Source organism: Garra rufa, chromosome 9 (genome assembly GCF_049309525.1).
Source record: "Garra rufa chromosome 9, GarRuf1.0, whole genome shotgun sequence".
NCBI classification, from domain to species: domain Eukaryota; kingdom Metazoa; phylum Chordata; class Actinopteri; order Cypriniformes; family Cyprinidae; genus Garra; species Garra rufa.
The window spans coordinates 47,151,551-47,172,915 of record NC_133369.1 but is presented as its reverse complement, the minus strand read 5'-3'; the positions used below and the strand labels follow the sequence as shown (position 1 = coordinate 47,172,915).

The 21,365-nt window shown below is 38.8% G+C and overlaps 1 protein-coding gene across 1 annotated transcript in view; it reads left to right on the top strand.

The window, feature by feature from the left end:
* The window catches only part of ascc3 (activating signal cointegrator 1 complex subunit 3), a 299,957-nt gene that overhangs the window by 91,109 nt on the left and 187,483 nt on the right, over positions 1-21,365 (top strand). The window contains exons 8-9 of the mRNA XM_073847875.1: positions 11,600-11,803; positions 12,224-12,364. Coding sequence (XP_073703976.1) covers positions 11,600-11,803; positions 12,224-12,364 — 345 coding nt within the window. The remainder of the gene's footprint in view (positions 1-11,599; positions 11,804-12,223; positions 12,365-21,365) is intronic.

Below are 21,365 nucleotides of genomic sequence, written 5' to 3'. Positions count from 1 at the left end.
AACCCAACATTTGGGATAAAAAAGTAACCCATCAGTTTTTAGAGTGCAGAAAAATTACCTAGCATCTGGGTAAAAATATTTAAAAAAATCCAATAAAATGACCCAACAGGCTGAACCCAGCATTTGGGTTCAAAAAATAGCCAAGCATTTTTTATAGCGTATTAGAACAAGAATTATTCTATTCCCAAACTTGCACTTTGGTGATGTAAGCCAGTGCCAGTCCAATGGGACACAAGTATGCATGTTACGTTTTTTTTTTTTTTTTTTTTTTTTAAGATGTACTTAACAGTCAACAAGAATGCAAGATTGACCCATTTTACTTACTTAAAACAGCTTGCTGTTTTTTTTTTTAAGTATGATTCATCAGTGCACCATATAAAAAAAAAAGAAAAATGTTTTTAAAAAGCGTGGAGTTTTAAGTCTTAGACAGAGTGGAGTAAAACTGGGATTGTGCTTTCAGGTGCAAATGATTTCAGCCACTTGAAGTTTTGAATGGGAGCCTGGTCTGATGGTGTTAGATTTACCCCCGAGTCTAAAACTCAACGAGCTAAAATGGGCCGCCAGCGTCGCAATCACTCCACTCACACACTGTGATGAAAAGTCCCGTTTACTGCCGCTATTTCGGCAGCCAGTAAAGAGAGATTAAAAACCCTCTCTTGACGTACAGCCGACTGTGAGTTTGCGACTTGTTTTAAAACGTGTCGTACACTGTATGGGTTGGCTGATGGATTACCTCAGGGCTACATTGCCGCAAGGCGTGTACAATAGCACGTGGGGGACCACCCTGACCCACATCACGTTTTCATGCCGTTTGACGAGCATTCATCACAACACTGAGTGTGCTTCAAAGGAAAACAACCGAATGCGAGACATTTTGCGAGATCATTAAGTAATGACAAGTCCATATTTGCTACATGTACGCATTACTTCGAGGTGAATGTTGGGGCACGCATACATTTGCATTCATTTGCATGTTTAAGGTGTGCGGGGACACTGGCAGTCCTTTACAGACAAAGCTGATAAATCAAAATGAAGGGGGCTCTTAAAACAAGTGCAGCAGTTTGGTTACCTTGGTGATACAACCGTTCAGTCGGATAGGAAGAGAGCTCTTAATTACCTATGAATATTTATAAGTTGGTCCTCTGAAGACCCACCCTGGGAATATAATGGGTCAGACCGGCTGGGGCTGATGCTGCCGTCCTGACGGGAGGCGTAGAGGAATACAACTTCTCCTCCCGTTTTTCGGAGAACACGTGGCACTGAGCAGAAGGTGATGTTATATGGAAACACCCACCGCCAATGAAGCGCTAACAGGCTCCAATTGGGCCATTAAAACTGATGAAGTCGAGCTGCGTTTCAAAACAGTGAGCTGCCTTGCCTGTCTACTGCCTACTTAGGCAGCTACCTATTAAGGTAGAAACTAAAATAGAAGGTTGCGATTGGCTGATTTGGGCATTCTTCATAGGTAGCAACATAATCATTTTATTTTTTCACTGAACTGTTTGCATTGCATTCATTACTGCAAAAAATGCATTTCTTACTTCAATTTTTTGTCTTGTTTCCAGCCAAAATATCTAAAAATTATTTTTTCTAGACAAGTGTCTTGTTTTCAGAAAAACAAGCATTATTTCTTTTTAAACAAGCAAAATAATCTGCCAATGGGGTAGGAAAAATAATCTTGTTTTCTGTTTGAAATTGTACTTGTCTAGAAAATCCTTCTTGATTAAGAATTTGTAGATGTTTTGGCTGGAAACAAGACAACAAGTCTAAGTAAGAAAAGCAGTGCAGGGATTGTTGTTTCTGTGAAAGATACATGTGATGCTTCTTAGCATTTGGCCACAAAAGGTATCTTAGAAGGAATGGAATTTGCATAATGCCTATGATGCTTTAAATTGCTGTCCTCGATGGGGGACAAAATGAAAGAAAATTTAACATCTTAAATTGCAAACAATCTTCATCATATCTGTATTTGTGTGTACAAGTGTATATTTTAGGTGAGGTCTTGATTTTGGTACTCTACTAGAAATGAATTATCCCAAATGGCATATAAAGTTCAAAATGTAAAATGTGGTCCATCTCGGCTGACATCACCTAGGTCTTGCAGACTATTGGCTAACCAATGCCAAACCACTGTTTATTTAGTGAATGAAATTAATATTCTTAATATCACCCTTAAGTTGTTCCAAACCTGTATGACTTTCTTTCTTCTGTTGAACACAAAAGAAGATATTTTGAAAAATGTTAGAGACCAAACAGTTGCTGGTAGCTATTGACTTCCATTGTATTGTTTTCTCCCTATTCAGAAAGTCAATACCTACCAGCAACTGCTTGGTTACCAATATTCTGTTCTGATGACAAATGATGACAACATTTACATTATTAGACATTAGAATGGTTTGTTAATAGGGCTGGGTGATATTGGAAAAAAAATATCAATTATCATGATAAATTTCAAATCTTTATTTATTTCAAGCTTCAAGCTTTTTTTGCTCCTAAGAGAAATTTGTAGAAACTAGACCATTAATTGTGGTTTTAAACTACTCTTTATGGTCAGAATATGACAAACATGTCACATTTTTGAATTCTTTACACTTTCCAGTAATTTTTCCTTAATTATATAAAATAAATATCTTCATAGAAACAATTATTTCTTAGTTTCTGCATGTTTTAATAAGTGATATTGTTTTAAATAATGTAACAGGTTTGTGTTGCCTGACTTTGATGATGTGTACCTTCTGCACAGTTTGCAGTGTAGCCTGCAATATTAATAATATTACTTTATTGTCGTTTAGAAATGCACATTTGACAGTAGCTTAAGTTGACAGTAGTAGCAGTAGCAGTTACAGATGCAGATGTAAATGTTCATTATCAAAAGCAGTAAAAATTGTAACAACTTAATTTTTATATGGTGAAATTTAGTTATTCTGACTGTTTGAGTTTTAGCAAAATTAACCATTGGTCTTCCATAGTAGCATACATTTAGATACATTTAGTACCACACATGTAGCAAAAATGTAACTACATGGTTCTAGGTATTTGTATTAGGGCTGGGCGATATGGCCTAAAAATAAAATCCCAGATTTTTTCACAAAAAATCCGATTTACGATTTAAATCGATTTTTTCCCCCCTACTTCTTTTAGCATGTAAAGAAACCCCAGCTTTTCCACTATATATATATATATATATATATATATATGGGCACCATATATTTTGCAATATACATAGCAACTGCATTAGTGCACCAGACCCCATTCTTATCATACCAGACACAGTAAATGTTTGTAAGACAAATAAATATGAGATGGGAGGAAAATATATATTGCCATGCTTTTCTCTTGCACTTATATCCTATACAAAAATATACAATTTTGAACACAGAAATATTAAATGATTTAAATAACTGAAACGATCTGCCAGCAGGTGGTGGTAAGACACTGATTTAATTACTGAATCATATTCATTTGATTCGTTCGAACGGATGGTTCATTCAAGAATAAAGCAAGTGACTCTTTATGAATGGGAAATTGAATCGTTTCACTAGATTCGTTTAAAAACGCACGTTCATTCATAAACGAAACACCGCTGTGTTTGAGTGGAGATGCGCAACGGCTCAGTTGTGACTTGTTTCAGACTTCTTTTGACGACGAAACAGAGCAAAATCAGGCAACAGTGTTATAGTCAGACAATGTAACTCACTTAATAATAACTTCTTGTTTATTTAACTGTTATAATAAATCAATATCTCGTTTACAAACTCCCTTAAAAATGATTAAAAGCTGTCACTCATCTTAGTTCGCAATCTCACAAAGCTCTATTATAATAAACGAAGCTACTGCCCATCCAGTCTCTTATTTACACTCTCTACACTTGAGATACATTAGTCATTGTGCAAAACACATAGAAACCTTTGAAGCTCCACTCAGCGCAAACACAAATATGCTGGTCGGGTCAGTCGCACATGGTGCTCCTAAATATTTTTTCATAGTCGCACGTAGTAGTTTCTTTTTGCCCTTGAACGGCGGGTCGCACCATTGAGAAATTAGGTCGCACTCTAGAGCCCTGATATGCAAATAATTCGCCATTGTCTTCAGTCATCTCTCTACTCTGTTTATGTGGTAAGTGAAATTGTATGTACTGTAATGTAACAGGCTAACTTGCTAGCAAGCAGCTAATCATGTCCCCTTAGTGACTCACGTTATTTTACCAGAACGCGTTGTTTTCCGTTCTGAATACATATATATATATATATATTTTTTTTTTATTTAAAAAATCGCGATACCTCGATTTAATAAAAAATGAAGTCGTCTTAAAACGTAAATTCGAATTAATCGAAAAAATCGAAAGAATCGCCCAGCCCTAATTTGTATGAATGCAAAAACACTACAGCTTAATCAGAAATATACTGTAATGATATTCCATTACTCTATTAATGCATTTCTTACGTCTACATTAATAATATAATAAAATTAGATATGAATATCCTAGATATGAATATTCCACCACAATATCATGGTGTAGTTAGTGTTGCTACAATAAATCCATGGTAAATGGTGATTTGTGACGCACAGTGTTTCTCCTGTTTGTCAGCGCTGTTACATCTGACTTCAAACTAGTTTAAATCACCAAATCTGAATTCATGCGCTTCACTCTGAATCTTACAGTGCTGTTTAGTGCTCGTGTGACTGAGACTTTTCAGCGGGTAAATGCATCTGCTCTAGTAAGCTCACACTGCACTGCCATTTGAACTTTGAGCTGAGCAGAAAATGTAACCGCTTAGATTGAGAACTGAGTTAAGTTCCTAACAATGAACTTGAGCTTCAAGCCTTCATGCTCTAGTCAAAAATGGTTGCAGTTGAAGTCCAGCCCTACATTTCTTCTAATGAAGTTCACAGCTGCAGAACCTTCCACCTCTTCTGCCCATCTATCAGAAGATCCTGATGCAGTCATATCTTTACTGCTGTGCTTCGAAGCGTCTTTGAGCTATTAATAATCCCTTCCGTTTGGCTTTTCAGTCTTGACTTTAAATCAGATCAGAGCCCTATAATAACTCTCTCAGCCTAATTGTTTTTCTTTTAATTTATAGCGTGCCAGAGCAGAACGGTAGAAGAACAGACCGATAGCATTGTTAATGAATCCTGATCCCCTGATCCAAGACACCGATTTAGGAATGAGGGATACAGAAAGCTGGAGACAGCAGACAGAAAGAGACAAATAATTAGAACAGTTCTAGATTTGTTTTACTCGATGTGCTTTGATTAGATTTTTGTACTTTCCTGGCCCCTTTTTGATGTAATAAATTCCGGCTCTACTTTAATGTTGGCGGTAGTGAAAATAACCACCCTCAGCAGTAGTGCTAAAGTACTCGTGGCTTTTCATATCTTATCAGAACTCTGTTGAGGTGGATGGCTGTCACCCTCAATGTGATGTCACTGCAGAGCTGGCCAGAGTGGGCGGATTGATTGACAGCTCTTGACACCGCTCATAGAGTTTCCCCCTTCATAGTCCTGGTGGCCTTTTGCAAGGTTTTAATGTTTGAGCTCTCCGAGCCCTCCGTACACGCTCAACCATTCATAAAGGTATTGAAGTCCCAACAGTCTCTCATGGAGAAGCACTTGATATGACAGTATCAGTGAAGTATCTTCTTGGCCAGCACTGCTTTGGGTTCAGCATCCTTTGACTCCGGCTTACAGTGATTGATTAGTTTAGATAAAGTCACGGATGATTGCCTTGTGGGAGACCGGAGTCTCTCATTAGCTGCGCATTAAAGTGGCTTCATTAAGTTTTGGCTCCTGGTGCCCTGTCACTTTGACCATATGTGTATCCATTACACATGTAGCCACACCACATCTGCTACACATACACTTACCATCTTCTAGAGATGTTCCGATACCCATTTTTCCTTCCCGATACCGATACCTGGGTTTAGGGTATCGGCCGATACAGATTACTGATCCAAGACCTGGGTGTGTATCTGTGTATTCTAGGGATGCACCGAATATTCGGACACCGAACAGTGCATTTTCGATTTTCGGCCGAAAGATTTTTATCACCGAAACAACGCGGCCGAAACATTATGCTGACGCAAACAGAAACCGCGGCCTGCACGTGCTTGTCTGAAGCAACACGTTTGCGGTGTGGACGTATTTCAGTATATCTGAGAAAGACCCACGGATAGCGATTTGCAAAACTTGTAATGCCGAAATTTCAAGAGGGGGTGTGTCTGCAGTCGTGCGTGCAGTGAAGACAGATGTAGCTTTCAGTGAGTGAAAAACAATGGCTTTACGTTGGTGTTACGTCGCAATGTTTTAAAGATATGTCTTTTCTATATACTGTATTTTTATAAATATTTATGTTTTAAACCATGGAGGTGAGCCAATGGATATCACAAAAGCAACGTGAAAACTGCGCAATATGTTAAAGTGAAAGTAAAAACTGACAGTGCTTTCAGCATCTGACGTGCATTCTCCCAGAGACAATGAGAGACGATTATACTTCATATGCTGATATTAATTTAGTCCCCTAATATTTTTCTTGTGCCCCGAACATGGTGGGGAAAAAATAAAAAGTAAAGTATTTTGTGTAAGGTTTGTTTTTGAAAGTTGGTTCTTGAAATAAAGCTTAATTTTCTTAATTTTCATTGATGACTGCAGTGTTATTAGGGGTTAAGAAAGTCCTAATTATGATTTCAGGTGGTCTTAAATGTGGGGACTGAAAGACAAGAATTGCGATGAAACTTCAAAAGGCTATTCGTTGAATAAATATGAGCCCTGCATGTTTCAAAGTCATTTGCTGCGCTGCTTTGTGTACCATTCTGACAGCGCCTCCTGCTGGAAGAGAAATGCGTAGAGTTGTAAATGTCAACTGATTGATCCACTAGATAATGATAATAACTTTAATATTAATTTATGCAATTGCGATGCCTTGATTTTAGTAAGATTAGTACACAGTCATAGCCATAAATGCAACGGTACTAATAATTGGCAAAATTCTTTCGGTGTTTCGGTTTTCGGCCTTGGTTTCCTCTTTTTCGGTTTTCGGTTTCGGTCAAGAATTTTCATTTCGGTGCATCCCTAGTATATTCAGATACTACTGTCACACCCCCGGACTTTCTTGTTTGGTTTTTCCCATTTTCCCCGCTGTTCTGAGTATTTTGGTTTCTCCGTCATTGTCTGCACCTGTCTGTGTAATTAGTCTGTGTGTATATAAGGTGTGTGTTTCCCCTGTATTCTTGTCGGTCTTTAATGTTATATGGATGTCTTACCCTGCTGTTCCTGTGTCTGCTTGTATTCCGTTGGATTTATTAAATATTCGTCTTTTACTACGTCGTTGTTCGTGTGTTCCTGCCTACATCGTGACAGAAAGACCGACCGAAACAGTTATTTTGCGTGTTCACCTCCATTTTGTTTCCTGTTTGTTTTTTCCAGTCCTTTTTGTTTCCGTTGTGTTTCCCCATGGATTCCTTTTTACGTCCAGAGTTCATCCTGCTACGGCTGAAGCAGGGGGAATTACCGCTCGAGGGATACACGTTAATGTTCCAGCTCGTAGCTCAAACCACCAGCTACTCGGACGACGCGCTCTGTGCATTCTATGACGCAAGTCTCAATGCGTCATGCAGAGCGTCGTCGTCCGAGAACGGCCCTCGAGCGGACTTCGCCGCGTTTATGGAGTGGACACTGGCGAGAAACAAACCAGTGCCACTCCAGACCCAGAGCCCAGCCAGCCACCCCGACCCGCGGATTGTGAGCCCATCAGAGACGGGAAGCCCGAGCCCGGAGCGACAGCAGTATGGAGTGCCGACGGGGCCAAAACTGCTGATCAGGTGCGTGAGCCGACTATTACATCTGCGACGGTGGAGTGCTTCGTGGAGCAAGAGAGTGCGGTAGAGAGCCCCGCCCACTGCACTATCACTGAGGGTGAGCTGAAACAAGATTATGGGGATGTTATGGACTGTGTCATGGAAATGCCTATCTGCCTGGATTTCCCACCAACCCTCCCTCATCTGCCTAGTCCTGAATCTCCGCTGGTTCCGCCCAGCCTTCATGAATCCCCGCTGTCTTCTGTCAGTCCCCTTGCTCACCCTCAGCCCACCATCTGTGCGGTGGGTTCGCCGCGGGTCTGCCAGTCTCCATCGGTGTCATGGCTGGAGGATCCCTCACCATCGCCTCCAGCCTCAGAGTCCTGGACTCCGCCTCGGCCCTCGGACCCTGCGGTGTCACCCAAGATCATCGGCTTTCCGTCTCCGCCTCGGGCTCTCCCACCACCTGCTCCGCCTCCGTCGGTCGGCCCCTTGGAGTCGTCAGCTCTTCCTCCACCATGGCTCCTCCCTCCATCGGCTCCACCGTGGGAATACATCTTGGCTGCGTTCTGGGTCCCACCTGGCTCCTCCTGCTCCAGCCCATTCCTGTCACATCCTTGGCTCCTCCCTCCGTCACCACCCTGGACTCCATCTTGTGCCCTCCTCCCGGGAGTCCGTCCTCCACCTAAGCCCCCTCCAAAGACTTTGTTCTGTTTCCTTTGTCTGTTTGTCGGCACGAGGACGTGCCTTCCGGGAGGGGGAGGTAATGTCACACCCCCGGACTTTCTTGTTTGGTTTTTCCCATTTTCCCCGCTGTTCTGAGTGTTTTGGTTTCTCCGTTATTTTCTGCACCTGTCTGTGTAATTAGTCTGTGTGTATATAAGGTGTGTGTTTCCCCTGTATTCTTGTCGGTCTTTAATGTTATATGGATGTCTTACCCTGCTGTTCCTGTGTCTGCTTGTATTCCGTTGGATTTATTAAATATTCGTCTTTTACTACGTCGTTGTTCGTGTGTTCCTGCCTACATCGTGACAACTACTAGCCCTGGAGGAATTGATATAATTATTTTATGCTGTGCCCTTAATAAAACATGAACAAATATATACAGTGAACTCGAGTATTTTTTATTATCTGACATGCATATGACAGTATTTTTATAGTTGGCATTACTACTTCTGTTTTTCTGTCATATATCAGAGCTGTTTATGACAGAAAATTCTGGGCAGAATTTGAAAGATTCTCACTAGATCTTGCAGCAAACTTATTCATTGTTCGGCGAATTCAAACGCTTTTCACTGTAACTCACAGCAGTAACAGTAGGGGTGGGCTATATGGGAAAAATATCACAATTGTTTTCAGAAAAATCATGATTCACGATTTTAGCATGAGTCTTTGTCATGTTGGTTGTCTGAGCAGTACAGCCAAACTAATTTCCCTGTTTCAAAGCCTTACAAGGTAACTATATATTATAACTATAACTATATATATATATACAGGTCCTTCTCAAAAAATTAGCATATTTTCTGTAATGTACTGATAAACATTAGACTTTCATATATTTTATATTCATTACACACAACTGAAGTAGTTCAAGACTTTTATTGTTTTAATATTGATGATTTTGGCATACAGCTCATGAAAACCCAAAATTCCTATCTCAAAAAAATAGCATATCATGAAAAGGTTCTCTAAACGAGCTATTAACCTAATCATCTGAATCAACTAATTAACTCTAAACACCTGCAAAAGATTCCTGAGGCTTTTAAAAACTCCCAGCCTGGTTCATTACTCAAAACCGCAATCATGGGTAAGACTGCCGACCTGACTGCTGTCCAGAAGGCCATCATTGACACCCTCAAGCAAGAGGGTAAGACACAGAAGGAAATTTCTGAACGAATAGGCTGTCCCCAGAGTGCTGTATCAAGGCACCTCAGTGGGAAGTCTGTGGTAAGGAAAAAGTGTGGCAGAAAACGCTGCACAACGAGAAGAGGTGACCGGACCCTGAGGAAGATTGTGGAGAAGGACCGATTCCAGACCTTGGGGAACCTGCGGAAGCAGTGGACTGAGTCTGGAGTAGAAACATCCAGAGCCAACGTGTACAGGCGTGTGCAGGGAATGGGCTACAGGTGCCGCATTCCCCAGGTCAAGCCACTTTTGAACCAGAAACAGCGGCAGAAGCTCCTGACCTGGGCTACAGAGAAGCAGCACTGGACTGTTGCTCAAATTTTGCATGTCATTCGGAAATCAAGGTGCCAAAGTCTGGAGGAAGACTGGGGAGAGGGAAATGCCAAAATGCCTGAAGTCCAGTGTCAAGTACCCACAGTCAGTGATGGTCTGGGTTGCCATGTCAGCTGCTGGTGTTGGTCCACTGTGTTTTATCAAGGGCAGGGTCAATGCAGCTAGCTATCAGGAGATTTTGGAGCACTTCATGCTTCCATCTGCTGAAAAGCTTTATGGAGATGAAGATTTCATTTTTCAGCACGACCTGGCACCTGCTCACAGTGCCAAAACCACTGGTAAATGGTATACTGACCATGGTAGTACTGTGCTCAATTGGCCTGCCAACTCTCCTGACCTGAACCCCATAGAGAATCTGTGGGATATTGTGAAGAGAAAGTTGAGAGATGCAAGACCCAACACTCTGGATGAGCTTAAGGCTGCTATCGAAGCATCCTGGGCCTCCATAACACCTCAGCAGTGCCACAGGCTGATTGCCTCCATGCCACGCCGCATTGAAGCAGTCATTTCTGCAAAAGGATTCCCGACCAAGTATTGAGTGCATAACTGAACATAATTGTTTGAAGGTTGACTTTTTTTGTATTAAAAACACTTTTCTTTTATTGGTCGGATGAAATATGCTAATTTTTTGAGATGAGGGTTTTCATGAGCTGTATGCCAAAATCATCAATATTAAAACAATAAAAGGCTTGAACTACTTCAGTTGTGTGTAATGAATCTAAAATATATGAAAGTCTAATGTTTATCACAATATGCTAATTTTTTGACAAGGACCTGTATATATATATATATATATGCATATGTTTAGGCCAAATTGGGCCAAGATTAAAAAAAAAAAAAATCTTTGTCATTTTTTAATCTTTGTTATTAAAAAAATGAAGAATAACGATAGGCTACTAGTTACAAATACACATAATATACAAATAAAACTAATTTTCAGGTACAGTAGGTGTATTTAGCTGTAGCATTCAATAAATTTAATTAACAAATATAAAAATAAAACACTATATACATAAATTATACATTGACTCAACTGTATTAAAGTTCTTCAGTCAAGAGCAGTGAGTGATTTTTCTTTGTGTTTTGTTTTTTATTAGCCTACCATCACCCAAAAATTACAATTCTGTCATCATTTACTCACTCTCAAGTTTTTTTTAAACATAAAACATGTTGAACATAAAACTTATTTTGAATAATGTGGGTAACCAAACAGTTGCTGGTCTCCAGTTACTTCCATGCTTGTGGCAACACAGCACAACTTCCTGTGTTTGCATTCTAAGCATTGAAGAAGAATTGACTTCCGATTTGCAGCGTTAAGCAAAGCTAGCAGGCATAACTAGGTCTTGTTTAAGAAAATGGTATCGGTTCGGTGCATGGGTTCAGGTACTCGCCGATACCGATGCAAAAAAATTTTGTGGTATCTGTGGCATTTCCGATACTAGTATCGGAATCGGAACAACTCTACCATCTTCAGCGTCTCGCATTGAACAGGTTCACTCTATTTTGACATCTCAAAACCAAGATCTTGAAAAATATTGATTAAAATGTTCTTTGTGTGTTTGCAGATTGGCCAGTTGGTGTTCAAGGGCATGAAGAAGTTGAACAGAATTCAGTCTATAGTGTTCGAGACGGCTTACAATACCAATGAAAACCTGCTCATCTGCGCCCCCACCGGTGCCGGCAAAACCAACATCGCCATGCTCACCGTCCTCCACGAGATCCGCCAACACCTGCAGCCTGGGGGAGTCATCCGCAAGGATCAGTTTAAGGTAAACAGACAGTCGCAGAGACAATATTGTTGAGTGAGCTGTTGGCTTTCCGGCAGCCAATAACTCATTTCCGCACCAGTCCTTATGCCTCAGGTACAACACGACCTGATTGGATGCGTTTGTTTAGTTTATGTCAAGCAAGGATAGACTTGAGCATTAAATATGTGTCAGGAAGTTTTCCCACAGTTTGGAGATGCAAACAGATGCATTGTCTCGTGAAGCGTCGTTTCACACGCGTACATGTCTGCTTCAACGATGATAGACAGTCTTCATACATCACCATTAAACTCTTACTTTAAGCAGCCAGCTTCATATTTCTTTGTAAATTGTTATTTGTACTGGTTGCCAGGGAACAAATGGTACTGTGGTGTTTTCTCATTTATCATGAGCATGTCCTGTCTCTCTTTCCTGCCTCTATAGATTGTATACGTGGCTCCGATGAAGGCCCTGGCTGCTGAGATGACTAATTACTTCAGTAAGCGATTGGAGCCTCTGGGCATCGCTGTCAAAGAGCTGACGGGAGACATGCAGCTGACCAAAGGAGAAATCCTCCGCACTCAGGTAACAAATAGTAGTGGATGCACCTTTGGCTATAATAATATTGGACATTTGCTGGTGGCAGGTAGACTTTGTTCGCCTCACTGGGCTTGGCTAATCCCAACCCCAACTCATCAGTGACTTCATCTGTTGTCTGATGCTTGGGGACGGTCATATATCATGATTCTGTGAGACTCTATTTCCTGAGAAAAGGCTGATGTGAAGATGTTGAGGGTGGTGTAATGTAGGCGTTGAAGATCTCATGTGGTAACAGAAAGGTGGTAAGTGTTGATCCTTGACATACACCATTTTGTCTATGATCAAGATGCTTAACCTTGGGTTACTCAAGAGAAGCCTGTAATATGCCTATAATGGCATTTTAATAAATTTGTTTAGACTTTAACTGTGTGTTAAATAAAGACAGGAACACAGGTGTAAGACTGCAAGCCTCACGCTTGCTGATGACTTCCTTCACCCCTCATCCAGACTGCTTGTCCACATTATTGTTCTAAAACAAATTACAGATTGCTCTGAATGTAGGTGTATAGCCAAATCCTGTTTGATGGAGTCCATGAGGCCATGCTCTTATAAAGCACTTGTCTTGTCTCACCGATCAATATGATTGTACAACTGAGACACATCCATTTGCAATGCAGCAGCGCACACAGTTCCGGGCCAACAGTTTCAGGACGGAAGTGTGTATACGTGACAAGTGGTGAAGAACACAGAATGTAAGCAGTAATGCCCTTGCCGTTATACTAGCTCCTAAGGACTGCAAAGCAATGATACACTCTACTGAATTTTTTTTGAAAATTTATGCTATGCTTTGAAATACTGGTTGCACTTTGTTTTACAGTAAGTGCACTTGCAGTGTAGTTACCAAGGATAATATAAGTAATGTAAGGTTAATGTGGGTGAATGTTGGGTTTAGGTGGAGGTACAGGGTTATTACTAATTTATTGTAATTACTATAGTATGTTCATAGTATGTACAATCAGAACCGGACTGTAAAATAAAGTGCTACTGTAGGCTAACCTGAAAGTTACCATCATCCTGGTTCTGTTGACAATTACCAATAGTATATTCCCATTGGCTTTTGGAATTTTTGCAGAAAATAAACTCTGTAACCAACATGTTTGTGGTTACTTGCACATTTTTTTCATTAAGATAATGAAAAAAAGATTTTAGAAACCTAAATATGTTGAAGCCTAAATACAATTCCCAGAAGTAGAAGGCTAAAGGCTGTAAATGAACTACACCATGGTTGCCTGACTTCACTACCACTAGGTTAAGGTTAGAATAGTTCTAGTATAGAGTCTAGTATAAACACAATGATAATAAACACAAACTAGTAATTAGATGAGTTTAGCTGACATTTCATTTCTCCATCAACCTCTTTTGTCCCATTTAGATACTTGTTAGGAACTGTCTTTTTTAAGATGTTAAAAGCTTGAAAAACACCATTGTGGTGTTACTTGATGTATTTCATGTTGTAGAATAAAATGTGAAAATATCTTGCGCTTGTATTAACCATAGACTTTAATACAGGCATTTAACCCATTGACTTTTTGGGCATTGAAACTGGACATTCTAAATTGGTTTTAGGACTCTATTCATGTGGTATAACATTGCAGATTGTTAATACTCCCATAATGTATTAGTTGACTGCAATGAGTGAATTGACCATGTTTTCACACTGGTGTTAAATTGAAAGTGAAGCAGTCAGTCAAGTTTACATTATTTAGTAAACTGATTCCCTCTTTAATAAAAAAAAATTAAAAAACACAATGTAATAATTTTAAAAGTAAAGAAAGTCTTATATTACTCCACTGACCAACGGAGCAAAGCAAGCCTGTGACATCACATGCTGTGGTATTGCAAGATGGCGGCACCCATAAGAAAACATATTTTTTTCTTTAAAATGGTTACATTAATTGGGTTTGAATGCAAACAAAGATGACATATATACAAAAAAAAAAAACAAAAAAAACAAACAAACATTAGTTGTTTGTAATTTTTCAGTTATTCAAAATGTCAATATATCATGTGGTGCGACTGTCTGACCATAACAGCTGTTCTGGAAACTTTGACATTAGCCTAAATTTATTCCGATTAATTTTCTGTCCAATTTGGCATGGTTTCCAAAGTGTAACAACTGCAACGCATTTGTATTTATATGTCCATCATAATATGCAAACAAACTTTGTCTGATGATATCCATTTTAAGAAATATCATGTGGTGCAACCATCAAGAAACTACCATTTTGGGACTTCTCTTCTATGTTGAAATCCATTCAAAAATAGGATGTTGCATCATATACCAATTTACCAAGGACCCATTGAAGCATCAAGCAGGTTTTTAAATTAGTAAAAAAATACCTTTTTTAACGGCTGGTATATAGTTACCACATTTGGATATCATGTGGTATGACCTCAACCCCCCCCCCCCCCCCCCAAAAAAAAAAACAAAACAAAAAAAAAAACCTCACTAAATATTAAGTTATTTCTACATGTATTTATTTTTATTATAAATGTCATAGTGACTTGTTGTGGCAAGCTAGCTTGTTTTGTTCAGGTTGCCAATTCTGCAAATTTTGACTCAATTTGAAAATATGTGGTGCGACCAAATATCATGTGGTGCAACCACTGCAGAGTTTTTTCCATTATAGATATATGTCCCAGTTTCTGGGCTTTTATATTCAACTGATGGTTTATATACATAAAATACTTTATTTTAGTATCAACTGAAATAGATTTTTATGCAATTTGGGTCATTTGAGAGGGTTTATGTTTATCTTTGTACAATATGAGAAAAAATGCAACAAAAAATAAATACATTAATAAAATAAAAATAATTTAGAGCATGTAAATTTAGTTTGGTAACTATGCATTTATTAGTAATTTATTATTTATAAATAGGCAGCATATTAATTCTGACCCTGCAGTCAAGCACAAACCCCAGATGCCATTTTCTTCTGTGAGAAAAATATTCATGCTGTCATCTCAGAACCTGAGCCAGCAACCTCCCGTTACTCTAAATTGACCCTGCACAGAAACCCGCTCCCCTTAGTTACTGTTGCTACATCCGACAAACCATGGCACATTTATGTCACACATCCTGTTCTCATGCAGTGAAAAATACATCACGGAGCAAGAGGACACTAACAATGCGCCCACATACAAGACAGAGCAGGTTACTTTTGGTAAGAAACAAAGTTTCAAAGTTAAAATTTTGTGGTTTTTTTAGAGATATTCAAACAACAAATAATGTTTTGTGGCTTTTAATGTGTCCTGCCAGATCGCTGTAGCACCTCAGTTCAAGCGGCACATTATTAGATCATCTCTTCATCTTTACTAGTTATAGCACAAAATAAACATGAATGAACATCAGAAGGTATTTTGTTTCAACCATAATAGATGTCAATACACACCAACGTAAATCCATTCTCCTGTCTGGAGATGACGATTCAGCGTTAAGATTGGTCAGATCGCCTGTTATTCAAACTCCAGGCGAAGGGTCAATTGAACAGCCAAGATTGGCCAAAGTTCAGAAAAAACTCAGGGCTAAACAAATGCCTGCGGTTAATGCCATGTTCTGCACATTTCGCACGTCTCTTTAAAATAGATTTTTAATGATATAAGGTCTTTGTGTCATTTGGAGCGACCACTCATGTGGTGTGACCAATATCAATAACTGTATTAAATTAAAATATAAAATATCTAATTTCTGTGGTTGAAATATGAATAATTGCTAAGAAATGCAAATACTTTGTTTAGAACATCTACAAAAATGTACAATCTACACTGTAAAAAAAAAAAAATCTGTAAATTTTACGGTAAAAAAACTGGCAGCTGTGGTTGCCAGAATTTTACCGTAAAAAAAAAAAAAACGGTAGCAATGTTTTACATTTTAAGGTTTTCACTTAAATTTACAGGTAAATACCGTAATTTCATACTAAAAACCATAACTCATATAATGGTAATGTACCAACTTTTTGAAGTACTGAAATCTGTTTTGTACCTTTGTAATACAATGATAACCACCAAAAGCAGGTGATGATGACAAGATCACATGATGAACCAAAGCCCATCGCACGGAGGTTTTAAATAATAACGTATATAGAAGGTGCACAGTGTCATTCACACAAAAACTAAACACCATCATGGTAACACACATAAAACTGAAATAATGCAAAAAACATTAATTTAGCAACATTAGATGTAACATACAACCCTAATGTACAAAACTGCCAAGAAAAAAACTAAGATGAAAAAGTTATTTCAACCAAAAAAAAAAAACATCAAATAAAAAAATGAAATTCAGGGAATTCTGGGAATGTCAATTTACGGTTATTCACTGTAAATTTTACGTTCTTTTCCACTTCCAAAAACGGTATACTACCGTAAAATGAAATGCAATGTCCAACACGGTTTTCCACCGTATATAGAAGGGGAACTTACCGTTAACCATTTCACAGGTTTTTACCGTTTCATTTTTACAGTTAAATTCACTGTCATTTTTTACAGTGTTATACAAATATAGTATTTTTTTATTTTATAATTGGCCTGTCAAAAATACTTATACATCAATGACCCATATTTGTGGTAATCACTTGACTAAATAATGTAAACTTGACTGACTGCTTCACTTCCACTTTTTTAAAGCACGTATTTCTGAACATGTTTGCTTTTATTTCATTTTAGTGATGTTTTTGCACCATCACATTTTACTTTTGGCCAAAATTCACACTTTCAGGAAGGAAACATCCAGGACGACTTTAAGGGTGTGAATTGCTTAAACAGGGCATGTACCTCGTATCAAAAAAGCCAGTGAGAGTTGTGAAAATTAAGCTCTTTTGACTTCTACTGGCTGAATAAAATCCTTCACAGTCATAGTGAGTGTTTGTTTATATACACCTTCAAATTAGCCTTCCGCTTCCGTAACCACGTTTTTTCTTTTTCTTTTTTTTTGCACCACGCTGTTGTCCTTTTTTCCTCTCTCACATTCCCTTCCCTGTAGATTCATGAATTAATGGAAAGACAGAGACTTCTAAGAGCACTTAATTGTTAAAACAAGAGTGAGGAGATGAAGAATAGATTTAGAGGATTGTCGAGAACAGGAAGGAGTCATGGGTCAAGTGGTGTGAGGAGTGTAATATCAATGGCTGTATAAAGGGAAATGATCCTCGTGTTTTCCCACAGGAAGCCCGCCTTCCTCGGACCATATCAATTGAGTGCCCTCGCTGTACTTCCCAAACAGCAGAGCAAACAAAGCAAAAACGGAGAGATATGAAGCGAGGAGACGTGTTGTAGAATAATAAGGCATCATCACACCTGCTCTCAGGCTGAAAGCAGTGCTTTACTGCCCCCTCAGCCCTGTGTCTTTTAGACAGTGGCAGGCTTGCACAACAGTTCTTTAAAAAATGACCATCTCTGCAGTGGTTAGCTGGGAGAATATCAAGTATCTTGCCTATTTTTGCAGCATCGGAGATGTCTCTGAGGTGTCTGGTAGGCGCTGAGACAGGAAAAACAAGTGGTCATTACCAGCAGACCTCACAGTTTGGCTCGTGGAGCTCGGAGACACGATGTCATTGAGCGTGCCTAGTTTTTGGCACTGCACGCAACACGTTTTAACCGTTATTTTAGTTAATTGCATAAAATGGGATAGGAAACATGAGGTGGTTTGTCCTGTTTTATCGAGACCCTCAAGGTGGTCATTAGATATCGATTGGTAGTTAGCATCAGAGGTGTATCTGCCCAAAGTTAACAGCAGGTTACAACCTAACCATTCTATTATTCATTGTGCCTTTGGTTTAATCACACTGCTTTCTTTGTCTTTCTCTTTCCTCTCATGTATTTCTCGTCCTTTTTTCTCACAATTGCTTGTTCAGATACCCCAATTCAATCTTTATGAAGCCTAACATCACCCAGCATATTCACACCTAGCAATATGTGTAAAACTACCCTATCATCCTCCAACATGCACATGCATACAATGAGATCTCTCCAGCGCACACATACCTACCCCAACATCACCCCCCCCCCTAGTGCTGCTTTTAGAGAGCTTGTCATTTTCTGCTGCTTGGATCATAGCACTTTGTCTGTCTTCTTATTTTCTTGTTGCTATAGTAACCACTGTACAGTAAAATGCCTAATACATAGAACGCACAGCTGTTCAAATAACCTTATTGAAGACTAAATTTGTGCTGTCAGAGGCGGTGCTGACATTTAAATAAGAGGGCATAGGTTATAAGATGGAAAAGACAGAGATGCTGGCCCTGATAATTAGATTATACAGCAGTCAAAGTTACATGACTAAGATATTAGATAAAGGAATAACTTTGATTTTAAGTATAATGAATTATTTAGAAAGTCAAGGGAATGGTCTTAACTGCTGTAATGGTAACTGAAGTGATAGATTTTTCTCTTGATTCTTTACAAATGAATTGGCCAATACTTGCGTATCAGAAGATTCAAGTCTCAGCCCTCCCAGACTGTTGTGGGAGTAATGCAATATGCAAACTGAAGCTAATTAGGGAGGTGAAGGATATTTATTTTGCAAGCCTGAAGATGTGAATAGATCCTCACTAGAAATGCAAATGTCACAGAGGAAATTACCTGTGGATGTATTAATATTCTGTCACAAAACAACAAATAGGACACTAAAATGTCAGTTTTGCATTGTCGATTAATGCTGAGTTTTTGCATTTGTTCCAGAGAGAGCAGGGGAAAGAGATGATGAGATTATTTGAGCAGGGAAACAAGAGATTCTAAGTCCAGTAGAGTATTTTTAATGGGACATTTTTATTATGCTCTTTTACAAAGTCTTTTTTTTGTTTTGGGGGTGCACTAGAACATGCTCTCATGCTTGGTGTTTTGAAAAGTGCATTCTTTTTTACATAATTTACATTATTACAATATCTTTCTCCCTAGCCTGGCACAAATGGCTTGGTTAGTTCCGGGTTTGATGAAGGTCCGCCTTCCGAAAAAACTAAATATGTTGTGATTGGTTAGCAGTCCCACTGCATTGCATTGGCAAACAGCTTAGACGGCGTTCAGTCCTGCCACGCCCCTTTCCAAAGCAGCAAGTTCCATGTACAACTGCACAAACTAGATTAAAGTAATTCTTATGTTTTAAATATGGATATTTTTCTTACAAAAACACATCAGATTGCTAAAAGAGGCTTTTACTGACCCTCCCCTGCCACTCCCCCATGTGAGGCACTTTTTATTATGGATCGACTTGTTTAGGACTGAAGGAGAGAAACACCAGTCTGTCGTTCTAAAGCTTGAGAGTGGCAGGATTATTTTTAATATAACTCCGATTGCATTCGTCTGAAAGAAGGAAGGTCATATACACCTAGGATGCATGGGCTTTATAAATAAATACTACGCTACACAAGTGTTGGTCCTATCTTCACCCTGCGAGATCGCCAATACATGATATTATCATTATTGTGCTAATTTATTTAATTATTTACATGCCCGAAACCAGCTCCAGCATAAGGCTAGTGAAGCTGTCTACACTGTATAATGAATACATTTCTTACCACCGATGATGGTCACACTAGTCAGTGCTTGTGTTTACATCAGCCACGGCTCGGCATGTGTTTCAACCCTCTGTAACACACACGTCAATGGCACGGCTCCAGCATGGCTTCCGGAGCAGTTTGCGGACACTTTAGTCAATGCTCGCATTTATACGTGCCGCCCTGCAGATCGCTGAAGCATCCCAGAAGAGGCTGTCCATGCTACATCGCAAACGTTAGGCGAATGAATCCACCACCTCGTCCCTCCCCACCCGCCGATGATTCAAATTTCTGTAGGCAGGATTTATTTATATGATATTCTAATGAGCTTTGTGACATCATAGCATCCGGAAAACAAACGCTGTGGTCCAAAGGAGCCTTTCGTTGTAGTTTTTGAAAAGGCATTTTTTTAAAAACCTAAATATCTTCTTTTGGAGTGGACTTTGAGATTTGTGACTTTGTAGATGTTTTTTTATGCCCAAACATACACACCACACACTGGCTAAAATTCAAAAAGTGAAAAAGCATAAAAGGACCCCTTAAAATCGGGTGACAAGTTCACAAAAGAGCAATGTCTGTTCTTTTTTTTTTTTTTTTTTACAATGCAATAAAACAGAAAAAAAAGGAAGAAGCCATGTCACAGTGCATAGTAAGGGAGGGAAAAATCTCCTGCCATAACAGTTTTTGTCATATGAGTGAATGCATACACTGAGCATTACTGACTGAATTCTTTTCTAGTGGAGAAAAATAGAGCACATCGGATAATTTACCATCCAGCCTGTCAATGTGATGCATAATTAGTATTTGTAGTGCAACCTCTTGTTGCGATGCTTGTATAAACAGAGTATTGTTTTGATATCACCATAGTGTTTACACTTTTCAGGGAAATCAAACCACAAATGTGACCCTGGACCACAAAACCAGTCTTAAGTCGCTGGGGTATATTTGTAGCAATAGCCAAAAATACATTGTATGGGTCAAAATTATTGATTTTTCTTTTAGGTCAAAAATCATTAGGAAATTAAGTAAAGATCATGTTACATTAAGATTTTTTGTAAAATTCCTACTGTAAACCTATCAAAATGTAATTTTTGATTAGTAATATGCATTGTTTAGAACTTAATTTGGACAACTTTAAAGGTGATTTTCTCAGTATTTTGATTTTTTCGCACCCTTAGATTCCAGATTTTCAAATAGATGTATCTTGGCCAAATATTGTCCTATCCTAATAAACTATACATCAATAGACAGCTTATGTATTGAGCTTTCATATGTATATATCTCAGTTTTGTAAAATTTAACCTTATGACTGGTTTTGTGGTCCAGGGTCACAAATGGTTTTGTTTTTAATTGTTTTTGCATACTAAAGTGGAAGTGCATACTAAAAAAAAAACTATTTTATAAAACAAAACAACGCACTTCAGCTTTAAATTCGTTTTAGCAAATTGTGAAAAAAGTGAGATGCAGTACTCATTTCTCATTGAGGTTCACACAGA